The sequence below is a fragment of the Pundamilia nyererei genome, unplaced genomic scaffold (genome assembly GCF_000239375.1).
Source record: "Pundamilia nyererei isolate P.nyererei 1_Seehausen unplaced genomic scaffold, PunNye1.0 scaffold00009, whole genome shotgun sequence".
NCBI lineage: Eukaryota > Metazoa > Chordata > Actinopteri > Cichliformes > Cichlidae > Pundamilia > Pundamilia nyererei.
Window position 1 is genome coordinate 3,455,242 of NW_005187410.1, and position 15,274 is coordinate 3,470,515.

General features: G+C 36.5%; 1 protein-coding gene across 1 annotated transcript in view; it reads right to left on the minus strand.

The window, feature by feature from the left end:
* The window catches only part of kcnh7 (potassium voltage-gated channel subfamily H member 7), a 45,119-nt gene that overhangs the window by 15,518 nt on the left and 14,327 nt on the right, over positions 1-15,274 (minus strand). Inside the window, exons 4-6 of the mRNA XM_013908290.1 lie at positions 8,821-9,261; positions 7,580-7,791; positions 3,958-4,383 (exon numbers count right to left, since the gene is read on the minus strand). Of these exons, the coding sequence (XP_013763744.1) occupies positions 3,958-4,383; positions 7,580-7,791; positions 8,821-9,261 (1,079 nt within the window). The remainder of the gene's footprint in view (positions 1-3,957; positions 4,384-7,579; positions 7,792-8,820; positions 9,262-15,274) is intronic.

The window sequence follows — 15,274 nt, forward strand, 5'->3', positions numbered from 1 at the left end:
TTGACAGTCATTGCAGCACAGGTTTACCATTGGTGTAATTTTGGAGGAAATGGGACCGCCACAGTAGTTTCTAACTGAGGGTTTAAACTAAAAAAGGGGTTCGATATCTCCCCATCACTGATTTATAATATTAACAAAAATGTACTTTAAAATATTTTCTCACAAAGCAGATGAAAAAGGTAATATCTTGAATTTCTGCAAACTTCAAATACAGCAGCTTCAGTTTCAATCTGGACACAAACACATTGCATGTGAATGTTATAGTAACCACTCATGGCAGTTTTGAGGCATTTTTGGTAGATTAAGAACACTGAATGAGGGTAAGCTACAATATCTAATTATTGTATATATACAATAACTTATTCTACGCGATACACTATACACTATAGCCATATTGTATGTGGCCATAGCGTAAAATAAATGACATTTATTTTTTTTACATGACAAATACTTTATGAGGAACAATGGCATGCACATTTAAAGTTTCTTAGCCCCAGATGCACGTATTTCCTGTTAGCCAGAGACGGGCAGTAACAAACACATACTATACTTAAGTAGAATTGTTATGTATCTATAATACATACCTTTTAACAAAAATATATCTACTTTCTACTACTTCTACTACTACTTTAGGCTTAAACCATTTGAGGGGAGTTATTTCTTGCCACAGCATGCCTTCAAACACCAAACTAATTTGAATCTAAATGGAGGGAACAATAACACATAAAACACAACCTTATTGGTGTATCCCCCACTTGTGCTTATCATACACAAAGAGTTGAAAGAGCCAAAAAACACATAATTTATGCATCATTAATATCACCACACCTAGGTGTTAAAGTCAGCCAGAAGCATTGAAGGTGCAGATATCTGTAAGTCGAAGTTACTGTTCTTCAGGATCTATTGCTACACAGCAAGCACAAAGCCAATCACTTCTTTCTTTTTGTGTTTTCAATGGCAACTCATTTCAAAAGCCACATTTCTAGCAGTTAAACAAATATATCGTACACGATGTGTTGCTGAAATTATGATTTTCATTTGTTTTTTAAAGGTTGCTTCATATACTAGTTGTTTTAAATCAGGCAACACTGGCTACTTAAAATAGTCCATTTTAAAACAATGCAGTATGTTGGACCAATGCAAAGCAGCTATAATGTTCATGGTTAACATCAAGTGTAGCAGACAAATTTAAGGTGATGATGCTGATCAGATTCACTCATTGAATTCTGTCTTTACACTAGATTTATGCTGTCTGGGGTGGGAAATCAGTCAGAGATAAAGCATGTAACCCCAGCTTAAATCTTGTCAAATTGAGTTGGCTAAATCCACAAAGAGCAGCAGCACAGGTCAGTTCATCACAGCCTGTTCACAAAATCTACTGAAGCTCACAACAACAATTATTGTGACTTATTCGTGATTCTTTCCCCCACACTGCTCCACTATAAGTGATCTTAGGGCTCCCATACCAGTTGAATTCCACTTTAACCCTTGATTATCCTCATTTTCCTGTGTGGACGCAAACTGCAATGAAGGCAACAACTGAAATAGAACTGAAATAAAGCCTTCATTCATATCATTGTATTGGTATTATTTAATCATAAAATTAATATGACATGAGCTTCAGTTAGCTTTGCGTATAAAATACCTCTTTACTTTAGAGCCTCCACTTTTTTGCTGTTACTTGATCAACAAAGTTGAATCACTACTTCTACGTGTGTACTTCTACGTAATGAATATGTCTACTTTTATCACCTCTGCTGTCAGCTATTTTATGATTGCTATTCTTGGCATGTACCAAAATGGATTCTTGTGAAGCACTGATGGGGCATTGGCTATGGGTTAACTAAATGTGTGTCTCTGTGGCCTGTATTTGTTGAATTCCCATCATTTTTTCTAACCAACACTAGGACAGAACCATTAATTTGCCTTAAAGTATTGTAGCAATTGGTGATCATTTTCTCATTCCCTTCCATATGTCTACACTCTCTTGTTCAATCTCTCCAGTTAAGTCAAGAATTTCTTGGCTGTGCTTTAATTAAAAGTCTGAATGTCAGTCAGATTTAGACAAGGTGTTTAAAGTCAGAAATAATATAACAGGGCCAGTTTTACACTGATAAATCTGAACAGAGATATATACAGAAAAGCCAACACAAAAAGGGCAGCAAGAGAAAATCAGAGCATCACAGGTCCAGAAAGAAGGAAAAGAAGGCTCAGGGAGGAATTTGAACCTCATATCCTAGTATGATGTAAGGCTGAATGTAATGTTAATGTAAATATATAGGCAGCTCCACAAAGATTTTTTTTGAAGCTTAAAACACTTAGATGTTTTAAAATGATAGCCTGTGCTAATGGCTTGTCACACTGACTCAAAATGTATTGTCGAAAACATTGCAAATCTATGCTACAGTTTACTTTTTTATGTTTTATTTACTTACTTAAAACTCACTTTCCATTTACAAAGTCCCTTTCCCCCCTAAGTATGTTAGATCGTCATTAAATCTAAAGTCCTAAACTGATTTAAAATGTGAGGCTTATGTTTGCGTATAATTGCAGTGTGATGGTAAATGAACATTAGTCTCCTTCTCAACCGCTAACAGCGCCTGTTTTACTGATAGATGTGATTCATCCAAAAAGAAAAAAAAAACAGACAACTGAAACGTAATCAAAGTGAACTGAATGAAATCACAGCATTAACTGTACCTTCACAGGTAGCTGGGTTTTATGGTTACACAGGGCTACACAGCCTCATCACTCTGTCATTCTACTAATCTCTATCAGAAACAACATTTACAGGTTCAAGTCAGGACAAAGCAACCAAATTCACAATAAAACTGCTGGACACTGGACAGTAGTTTATATAATAAACGTTCTCAAAGCATTCAGTTTTTCATATTGCCCAGTTTTGCATGATAACTTTCCCAATATGTTCAATACTATGGTAAAACTAAGTTGTTTTTAAAGCAAACAGACACTGAAATCTATTTCACATATTTTTCCTACTCTAATCAAAAGGTTTACTTAAGCGATTGTAGGTTAAAACCGTCTTATTAAGCTGCTAAATTGAATGAGCCTTGTGAAAAACCATCTGCCACTGTCTCGGCTGGTTTTGTTTTCTGAATGAGAATGCTGCTGAGCGGGATTTTTCATGTTCAATCTGACATAAACATCAAGATGGAAAGCTATAAATAGAAGTCATGCAAGCACATGTTCTCACTGTATAACTCTATCTATCTATTTATAGAACAGGAGTCAATTGGTTTTTCATTTTTGGCAAAAGTGGAAGTTAAGTTAACATAGTCACATACTCGTAGTGAGGATGTGCTTTAGTTTCAAATCATGGTCTCGTTTTGTTTGTCACTGTCTGATGAGTGAAACAGATGTCCATGTTCTTTTTGATTTGTTGTCATTTACTGAACTGACTCAGCAGCAGCCGCATTGATGGAAAAGATTATTATGGTTTACTGTATAATCAGGAGCTTTCCGGGTGTAATGGAGTGTCTACAAAGCACGATAAAGCCCTGAAGTGGATCCAGAGCCTTAGGGGACATATCCTACCAACAAACAAGCCAGCAGTCCTGGCAGCCAGCCTACCAATGGACATCTCACATCTGCATGTAAGCTGTGCACACAGCCCTGTTGGCCTGCTCCTCACATAAATGCATCATTGATTGCCATTTGGTAAGCCATTAATCCGTGTAAATGGATTCTAGAATGAGGACCATTCAAAAAAAGGGAAAAAAAAAGAAGAAAGAAAGAACGAAAGGAAAAAAAACATGCAATTTAAAGTAATCTCTATGGAGCCAAAATATTCAGGCTTTAAGTAGTGGAACAGGGGCAAGTACAACAGTCCAAGCATCCCTGGGGTGATGTGCAGTAAAGCTCCCTGGGAGAAAAAAACAACTAGCTGAAAAAAAACTAAATACAGTACATGCACAAAATTAACAAAAGATTACATACCTCATCTGATCCTGAGCCAAATATTAGAAGATCAAAGGGAATTGCTGCCACCATGTCTATAAGGAACCATCCTTTAAAGTAATGGATTGCTATCTTGGCTGGGTGGCTGACCACTTCCTCGTTTTGGTTTACATAAGTTGTCCTGAAATTTATGAGGATGTCAATGATGAACATGATGTCCACAATTAAATCTACTACATTGAGAGGGTTGCAGGAGTATCCGCATTCTCGTCTCTTCTGCTCCTCTTGGTCATTGAGAAGAAAAGCAGCTGAGTACGGAGTGAGGATCGCCGTGTAGATGACCAGCAGCAGGATCAGCCAGTCCCAGACGGCTTTGAATGGGCTGTAGTGAAGGATCGTGAATTTGTCAATGCGAGGTGTTTGGAGTTTGTACTCTGGCAGCACATCTGCTCCGAGGGACAGGACCTGCAGAAATGGTGAGAGAGGGTCAGAAGAGCTACAAAAATCACTTGATTACATCGCTGTCAATTTTTATTTTGGGTCAACCTCTTAGAATAATTGATAATATTACAAGCTATAGGTTTTAAGCTTATGGTGCTTTTTTGGTATAAAACAATATATTTTAAATCTATAATTTGATTAAACACAGTTTCCCATTTCATATATCAAATCCACCGGTCATTTAATCAGCTCACAGACTTTAAGGAATGAATTGATAACAACTGTGACACCCAATGTGTCCTCTACAGTCAAACCGAGTTAGTCAAAGATAGCCATTATGACAAGTGGATTGCCTCTGACCTGGCACTATAAATAAATGTTACTACCACTTGTTCTCCATTTGCAGGAGGTACATTGAATTACTCTTGGAAAAAGCACTTGATAGACTGAAGAAAAGTAAAGTCTGCATACATTTTAACTGATAGATATGAATTTACTATGCAATGTGGTACCCAAATATTTGTTTTAATTTCCCCAGATGAATGAGCTCTGGTTAGATGGTAAATTATTCAATGTGGTCAGGAAAGCAAAGCCGTTCTCTGTTTCTGGCTTCACAATGCACGACAGACTAGCAGAAAGGGCTCTCTTATGGCAGAAAATGGTGTACGATTGAGGATGAGGGCAATGGGTCTTTCTATTCTTTTCAGCACATTCCCTTATCTTCAGCACATGAATTATAGATTTCCCCATGCTAGCAGTCAGGAAGCAGATGCAGCGTTCACATCTCTGCAGTGTCTTCAAACTCCAAACTAAAATCAGCAGGGAGGGAGAACATTTAATCACGATGATGGTTCTTTTTCATTTATAGATGAGAAAGCTGTGGTGAAAGAAGTTTAAATATAAAGTTTCTGAGCTTTTCTTTTGCTTGGTTACTGGGCCCCAAAGCATTTTATAGTGTCCTACACAGAGTTCTTAATTTACTGAAATATCCCAAAACAAAACACATTTTGTTATTTATCAGAATAACTGCAACATTATCCCTAAAGTATACTTTGTTTGGTAGTGGGCACCTGCATGCGAACAAAAATGTCTAATCAGCCAATCACACAGCAGGAGCTCAATACATTCAAGCATATAGACAAGGTCAAGATGCCATGCTGCATTCCAAACAAAGCATGAGAATTGGGAAGAAATGGGTTTTAAGTGATTCTGAACGTGGCATGGTTGTTGGAGGCATACACACTATTTCAGAATATGCTTCTCTACTGGGATTTTCCCACACAACCATCTCTAGGGTTTACAGAGAATGGCTAGTATAAGAGAATATATCCAATCCAGCAGTTGATGTGCAAAGGCCGAGATGAAAGGCCAGACTGACAGGCTGACAGAAAGACAGTAAATCAACTAACCATGTGTTTTTACCAAGGTATGTAGAAGAAGCACTTGGTATAAACAACAAAAACCATGGATCCACACTGCCTTGTATCACCATTTCAGGCTGGTGGTAATGGTCGCGTACCAGTTTGGGGGAAATGTTCTCTTCAGCCTGCTAGAGTATTGTTGCTGACCCTGTCCATACCTTTATGACTACAGTGTACATATCTTTCAGTGGCTGCTTCTATCCATAAAATACACCATGCCACAACTCTCAGATCCTTTCAAACTGGTTTATTGAACATGAAAAACACGACTAGACTCAAATGGCTTCCACAGTCACCAAAAGAGCACCTTTGTGATGCTATCAAGTCAGGATGGACCAAAATCTATTCTGAAGGCAAAATGGGCGGGGTCATACTAGTAAGGTGTTCATAAAAAAGTGGCCAGCAAGTAAACATTTTACGTTTTTCCCCTCACTTAATTTTAGGAAACATTGTTTTTTTTATTAGTTTAAAAATAAAACCGCAATGAATATTGACATGTCTAGCTAGCCCTAGAACCCCTGTTTGTTCAAGTGTTAAGAACATCCACTTGTGACTTGTAAACGTAATGAATTAATAGGTTCTATAGGGAGTCAGTGAAATGTTCTTCTTGTTGTTCTGAAACAGAAATAGATGTTTTTTCTCTGATATTGCCACTAAGTTTGCTTCAAGATGAAAGTACTTTCATCACTCGGGACATGTACTGGTATCCTGGGTGGTTTAGGGCTCAGGTGAATATTCAACTTGAATAGTGATATTATAGCAAGAAGGAATGAAAAGAGCTATCAGAATAAATACACTTGTACTCTTGCCCTCGTGCAACTGTGTCCATGGTTCCCAGAGGTGCACTCCAAAGATGCACACATGTACAGATGTAAGACTTGAAACAAAACAGAATTGCAAAACTGGAACTTATCACCAGAATAACTGTAAACTAAAACAAAACATACATTTTTGTCTTAGACTTAGGGATTGAGACTCCTCTAACTCCCTTCACTTGTATTTTGACAGCAAGTTATTTGTCAAAATAGGCAATACTAATGTTTCATTTTTCAGCTTATTGTACTAGATATTCAATAAAATCATCGAGTCATTCCAAATCAATACATAGAGTAAACCTACAAAATTAGCAGCATGTTTGTTTGCATGAAGAAAGTGTAGCTGGGCTGGAAAATAATTCCCAGCCTGAATATCTGTTTCAACTCCTGGCACTACTCCTCTATTTATGTGGATGGGCAGTAGCCATATGTTATCTCTGCAGCATGATAGACTGCCAGCTGTTTGTTAGCGTCTCCAAAAGTAAGGCTTGTATTGTTTTCATCTTTTGAGTCTATCTGTCATCATGGGAAAAATGGGGAAGAGAAAACTACTGCAAAAATGATTTTGACCACTTTGGTATACACTTCTCTGGTTCAATGCCTCTCTATGTAAAAGTCTTGCTATCTCAGTTGAGTTGAGAAAAATTTAGATGATATTTAGTTATTGGCATTGCGGCTGGTGCGATCTGCAACATGATTTCTTCTTTAATATAATGAGCTGTCAGTGAATCATATCTCATCATCTTCATGGAGGCATCCAATTTCAGAACTACATTTGAAATGATTAGTGCACTGGCAAGCTTCCCATCCATCCCTCTCAGTGACGTTCTTTGAAATAGAGAACCAAGGATATGTGTGGAAAGGTGGATGGATGGATTTCTAAGAGTTGGACCCAGGTCAGAGAAATGGTAGCTGAGAGAGTTTTGCAAGTCAAACAATAACAGATGCTTCAATGTAAAAATAAATTGGAATTTTCAGACTCACCTGTGTGACCTTTTCTGTTACATTGTGAGTTCTTTCTTTAACCTTTGGTGCTATGATGGGTTTCTCACTTGTTGGTGGAGAGTGGGTCTTCTTCTCTGTCCCCTCTGAGAAGTTGAGTGCAATCAGGGGGATCTTGTTGATAGTGCTATATTTGTTGATGTTTGAATCAGAGGTAGAGCCAAGAAGGCTGGACTTCACGTGGTTGAAAGGGCCTAGTGTTCAAGAGCAAATGGCAGCCACATTAGTAACCTTGGCAAGATGTAGAGGTTAACACAGGATTTAGTGGGGTTTTTTTTGTTGTTGAATAAATATTAAGAAATTACCTGCTTCACCCTGATTAAACAAGCAGATTTTTAATCTCCTGTCCATTTTTAGGTATTATGGCAATATAACCATAATACGCTGAGCTTTGTATACTGTAAATCTATTGCTAGCCAAAGAGAATAACAGCCTCATTTACTGTACATGCACATCACCATTGACTAATGTAATCTTACATCAACTGATAGTGGAGGAACTACTGGGAATTTTTAGTATTTTTTCACCCAAGAAAAAATGTGCTACAACACATCTAACGTGCTTTTAGAGCTGCGGTTGGCTGTGAATTAAAGCCTACTAGGAATCGGGGGGAAACTGATTTATTCATACACAAGCCTTTAAATTACACATGCCTAAAAAGCAATGTTTTCACCTTCTGTTTTTCTCATAGCTATACATGTGTCAACACACATGTCAATTCTGGGCTGGACAAAGCATATCTCTTTCTAAAATTATTTTCCAGGACAACAGAGAAGTACTGAGTAAAGACTAAGAGTGTCTGGCATCAAAAACAGTGTTGGTTTATGGCTTTTCTTTTTTTTTTTTTTAAAGAATTTTGCCTCACAATTTATGCCTGATAGCCCACATGGATTTTAACAACAGTTAGTTTGCACAGCTATGTAGGTGTCATATAATATGAACACGGATTGAGACAAATTATTTAAAAGCAATGCTATTATCTAAGATTTTACAGATGTTAAGATTACATTGTCACAAAATGATGACATCTGTCTCAATCATTAGTTTACAATCATTTCAGTGCAGTAAGCCCATATAACCTATTGATATATTGGTCAGACTTTACTTATCAAAGTAGAGTTAAAACATGAGCAGCCAATCGTAAGGTGTTGGCTGGGCCAATATATTAATACGACATAACACAGACAGAAGCTACAAGTTATAGAGCGTAGTGTAGCACATACCTTCATTTGTATGGCGATCCCTGAATAAGTTTTTTGAATTGGAACTATAGCCTTCAATTTCATGAACGGATGAGGCCCTTCTCATGCTGCTGATGCTGCCTCTGGGGAAGGTATTTGACAGGGAGGTAGAGGACTGGTGTGGCTCCGAATGGTAGAGTTTCTCCCAGGGGAGTTTAGGGGATGAATGGTCAAGTGGTTCAGGACCGATGCTAGCCTGGGAGGAGTGGTGGCTTGAGCCTATGAGGGCATGTGTGTCATTGGCCTCAATGGGACTGCAAATGCTCTTGGTGGGTGATGGGAAACTCTCCAGGGCCACTGAGTCCTCATCCTCTTTGGGCAAGTCCACCATCACAGCATCTGGGTCCTCTTGCGGAAGAGATTGCTTGTTGGTATTCATCAGGCTCAAAGCAGCCTGGCGGAAACGGAAGAATCTACTCCTCCCTAAAAATAGAAAGGACATTGAGAGAAGACCTCAATGTACAGCACAGTAATATGTATATCTATAAATATATTTAATAGCCCCAGGAGCATGTCTGATATTGTTTTCCATTGTGAGTTTTCTATTGTGTATGTGTCATCATTGACTGATTGCTGTAGTGCTGGTGATTTTTTTTTGTGTTCCTTATGTGTTCTAGTCCTTAATGTGTAAGAAACCTTTATTTTGGTTGGTTGATTTATATATGAACCTTCCAGAATATAATAAACAGGTTTCTTTTTGTTGCAAATATCTGTCTTTGTGTCCTGCACTCATCTCTTAAGTCCCCAGTACTGCAGCAGTCTGTTGTTGTTATTTGGTGCATCCTGCATATCTCTGAAGGATTACAGTCGAATACATCTATCCATTGTGCCTAAGGACAATGGTATTTTACTCTAATGGTTTCAGTTGAATTAGGTATAGTGAAACAAAGTAACATTATCCATAGTTTATTCTGTTTTGTTGTATTGTTAATATTCACATAACATGCATTCTATGAAAACTGTGTCCTTGAAAGGTTTTTGATATCTTGGTATCTTTCCACTCTAGTCTCTACATACAAATGACAAATTATCTTTATAACTTTTATAAATGTCTGTAAAAACAAACAAACAAGACAAAAAAAAAGAAAGAAGTCAATTTACTATTCTCTGAATTAGATTTTAACTTGAGTCTTTCCTTTGGTGCATAAATGCTAGTATGAAAGAAAGCAGAATGAATGAATAAAAAACTTAATTCAAGGTTTAAAAAGAGAAACAGAAAAATAACAATTCTTTGTTAATCACAGAGTGAATCTCATTACAACAAAATTCAGTAACAGTGACATTAGGGGGCTGTTTCATAAGCACAAAAATCAAGGACAGCTACACACATCAGTCTTAAGGACATGCCTGTACTCATTCAGTAGGCTTCATCAGTTCTATTGATTTAGGCAGTTTCCAAACCTTTTAAACTGAGTGTACTGACTTTACTCACTTTGATGTCACATGACATTAAGTAAGGTCACAGTATTAATAAAGTTATCATAGGGGTCTAGTATGGTGTGCTGTTAAGGAGTGTTATATAGGCTGAAATGTTTACCACAATGATGCTGCAAATTACCGACAACATATGATGCAGTTCACCTTCCTCAGTTTTTATTTTTATGGATGCTCCATGTCGCCAGTCTCGAATTGGACTGCAGATCATTGTTGTTGTGCTAATGTTTGCCTTGGTTATTAGGTTGGAAAGATCCTACTCACTTCCTTTGACACACTATCCTTTTATAGACTACCTGTGATGTTACATTAAATTTCTACTCCTCTGGCCCGTGTGCTGTGCTGGATATATTTTTTACTATCATGCTGCTATATTGACAAAAGCTTTTTAAAGCTTTTATGAAAAATGATTAAAGGACTGGGTTTATAAAAAATGTCTTATCACTTATCAGCCAGGTACTATCCACTGCCTTTAAGTAGAAATAATGAAAAACTGGTTTGCAAAATCAATCAAAGACATACCCATATGGCATATTTACATGCCTTATTGTTGGATAAATGTATAAAAAGATGATTTTGTAGGCTGGACTTTTTTTTACATGTCTTGAAATGCTGTATAGTTATTTATCTGACATTAAACTTTTCATTTAGTCCCTAAATACAGTAAGCTTGACTTCATAAACAATCATTAATATAATATTAGTACTGTAAGGATCACAATTTATAGATATCAAAAAGGATATCTACAAATTGTGTAAGTCTAGCATATCATATCATATCATATCAAGTGTATTCAGTATTCATTAATTAGTTGTTGTGAAATCAAAATGATACAATTCTTTTATAGGTTTTTATTAGTGCATAAATGCTGACATCAAATAAGATAAGGCACTTTAGGGGCTTAATGTGTACCTGTGTGCAAAGTGAGATTGCTTACCTTCTGAATATGTAGGAGGAATTTTCAGTCAGACAGTGTATTATATTATTGTGTATCATAGTAAGAGGATTAAAAAAATATATATATTTTAGCATATTTATGACACTATGATAGTGTGGCTTACAAGGACATGCCTATGTGTATAGTTGAGCTGTATTCATTTGGCAGCATGCACAACATTTCAAGAGATGTTTTTTAGTTGGTTCTCTTCTTTAAATTTGCACCTTCTCTCATTTGCTGCGTTCCTCTCACTGAATCTGTCATACCTGCTCCAGCTAACCAGGTTTGATGGCCATAAAAAAGAACAAATTTTTTTCAGAAAATTACAGCTACAAAATTTAAAACAGTTTTTAAAGGAAAAAAAAAAGTAACCTACTAAAGCAATTGGTTTTAATTTGAAGCAATTGAAAATATAGCCTATAAGATTTAAAAGGTAATTACCAAAATGATGATTTATTAAGACACCTTAAATCTATCTATGTGGATTAAAGGTCTTGTACAATTAGAATTACCTTGCCTTGCCTTTCTAGTATTATGGCTTGGATGCAAGTGTAAACGTGCAAAAGGCTACATCAAAGACTAATGTCCTCAAATAAAAGTCGGGTGTCCTTTAGACATACAGTATGAGATTGACATTTGGATTAAAGCAACATTGGCAATCATATTAGCAAAGTACTGGACTGTTGTTGGTTGAAAAAAATCTGGCTGAGCCTGGATTTATGTTTGATTTTCCAGGACTCTACGCTATGTTCGAGAGCTGTGGACAATATTCCAGAGAATAACACTGCAGTTACAAGAGGCCAACATCAGACTCATTCCCAGAGTGCAGATATGAGCAAGCATGAACATTTAGAATTGAGTTAAAAGTTTATAGATTCAGAGTTTCAGAAAAAAGCTCATAAAGTCTCTATTATCAGAAGTCGTAAAAATTACTGTGTTCATAGAGTGCTATAATAACCGATTTTTTGTTAAGTCGCTGACTGAAAACACAATTTCCATTTTATGCAGCAAGAGTCTGGTTTGCATAACCCAGTATAAGTGTACCATCTCTGGCTTTAGGCCTAAACAGTTGAATTTAGTGGAGGATACCTTTTAGATAGCAGCTTGAGGCGAGAGGGATTACTCTCTGCCAAGCTCCGTACAGTACTAGTTGACACCTGCTGGCCTATAACCAGCTGTCAGCACCAGATGATAATTAACACCCCTGTATAACGAAAATCACCTTTCAGAGACTGTTATATTAAATCACAGGAATAGGCATGGTGGAAATTTTCTCCAAGGCTCTTTCTATTTTGAAATCAGTGACGTTATTTCTCAGCCAATGGTACGTGTCTGCCACTGCGCTTTAAATGCCCGATAACCTAAAAACTAATTTCATCAGTAAGCATTTCTTTTTTTCTATCTTCTATACTTATGACGTGAATCTTATTAAATACATATTCATTTAGAGAAATAATACTTTTAGCAATATCTGCACATAATACATTCCAATAGCCAGCAGATTCAGTTCAAAATGACTAGCATCAGTTTTTAAAACTCATTTCAACCAAGCAACTAGAATAAAATTACACTTTGATGCACTGCCATTACTTAAGAGCTGCTCAAAGAAAAAAATAAATAATACTACTATCATATATAAAGTGAAAGTGTGCATGAAGTCAAGAGTCATTGTCTCTGACTCTCCTAATCTTATGTCACATCATATGTTTATCTGTCTAATTTACCCACGGGTTTCCTCTGCTGAAGCACAGTCACAAGCAATCAAGTCTGACTAACAATGCTGGCAACAAACAAAAGAGACATACACACGTGCACATGCACACTTAAATACACACAGCACAGCACAAGATGAATGTCAGTGCTCTGGAGGAATACATCCTGAGCGAAAAGCCTAACCCAGGTCAAGAGAAAAGACGCTGAGTGCTTCCAAACAGAGAAGAGCAGGAAGGTTTCACTGACATTAACACCTCTAGAAATACACCAAAAAAAAAAAGAGAGGTGTGCTATATGCTGCTCTCCCCCAGGGTGTAAAATGGATATATTTAAACATTTTTAACAAGATTACGTTATGTAAGTCGACCATTTCCTCCTTGCATGCAGATGGTATATTTAATTGCTGTTGGTGTAAACTATATTACACTGGCAAACTAAATAATGCACCATTTTTAGAACAATAAAAGCCAGCAATATGTTTAGAAGTTACACAGTGCATGAAAAGGAACACAGTACTAAATTAGAGCCTACCAAATGTGGAGGGATATTTTAGTTTTAGCCATCTGCTCTGGTATTGACATACTTTAAAGAAGCGAGGAAGGTTTTGTTTTGTGAATGGTGTTATTACATGATAAATGCAATGCATAAATGAATAGTGATGCATATTTATGAAAAAAAATCAAGTCTTCTTTTGTTAACTGAGTTTGGGTTCTGATTTTTTTTAAAAGATGTTGGATTGGTTGAAGCTTGTTTTGTTTGCTTGCTGAATTTCTTGATTCTTCTTTTAGTTCACTTATAAATCTTGTCAATTATGAGTTTAATTTCTTCATTCTCCACCTGCCTCCCATCTCATCTCAGCATTTAGCCTGTGTATATTCAGACTTCTTTTTCCTTTGTCCTTTGTCAAACCATCTGTTTTCTCCCCCTAATGTAGCTCTTTGTCTTGCTTCAGTGTTTTCCTGGATTACTCCCCATGCCGGGTTTTTGGATTTTTGTTTTGAGTTATCCTTCTGGACTTTATTGATCGAACTTTGCTGTCAGCCAAATAAAAAAAAGGTCCCTTATTATTTGCCTCTCCACATCGCCGACTGATAGACAGAAAAAAATTAAGATGGAATTTCTAGTGTTACAAAAAATCATGACAGCAAAGACATAAAAAGAAATAGAATTTAGACACACTGATCTGCTTGCTGCTGTTATATTTATTAAACTCTTTTTCTCTTTTGACCTCGTAGTATATGAGCACAATCCCTGCATTGCCACATACACGCGAAGTATCTCAATCGTCATCACATGCAGTGAGAGGACTAATGAAATTAATCTGACTGATTAACACCTTGCATGTATGTCTGTCAGTAGTCAACCAAAAGCATTAGCAGGATCACCTGTGTGATAATACTAACCTCAAGTGACATCCAAATGAATTCAAAACTCCTCAAGTTCAAAATACAAGACAGACTGTAAATGAAAACCTTTCAAAACATCAAAATATTGTATCATTCATATACCATATATGCCATATAGGAATCAGAATGTATTAAAATACCCAACGGGTAACATAAGTCAGTGAATGGAATAAATGTAATAACAAGTAGTATCTAGTCATTTTCATTTTCATAGGAAATATTTACTTAGTATGATGTTTGTGATTATTTGTGATTTGTGTATACTCTTAATGGACTATGGCTGATAATATGATGTTTTGATGAAGCACACAGTTTGTATTAAGAGCCTACTGTTGTTTTACTCTGAACTTCAACAGTTTTGAACTTACCTGGATGTCACTTCAAACACTCAACATTACTGACACACATACACAAAGTGTTCATTTTTCAGATTAATAGAATAGAATAGAATAGAATAGAATAGAATAGAATAGAATAGAATAGCCTTTATTGTCATTGTACAGAGTACAACGAAATTGGAGTGCCACTCCCTTGGTGCAAGATTCAATAATAAATCTAAATGTAAAATATAAAAAGTACAATAAAACAATCGCAAGTACTCAAACAATAGTAAGTCTGATATATACAGGATAGCAGCATTAATATAATGACAGTATGAATAGCAGCATAATATAATGGCAGTGACGGTATGGTATAGCTAAGCAGGTTCAATTGTTTTTGTGCTTATTTACTACGGTGATAGCTCTGGGAAAGAAGCTATCCCTGAATCTGTTTGTCCTGGTTTTATGTGATCATACAGTTCCCTGATTGCATGTTGGAATGACTAAGGAATTTCCCATGTGTGCATGCTTGTTTAGTCCATATGTTTCTTGTATACCTGATGAAGGTCAGATGGACTGAAATAAGAAAGTGAGAAAACATGCAGGAGTTCTTGATATTTTTTTTT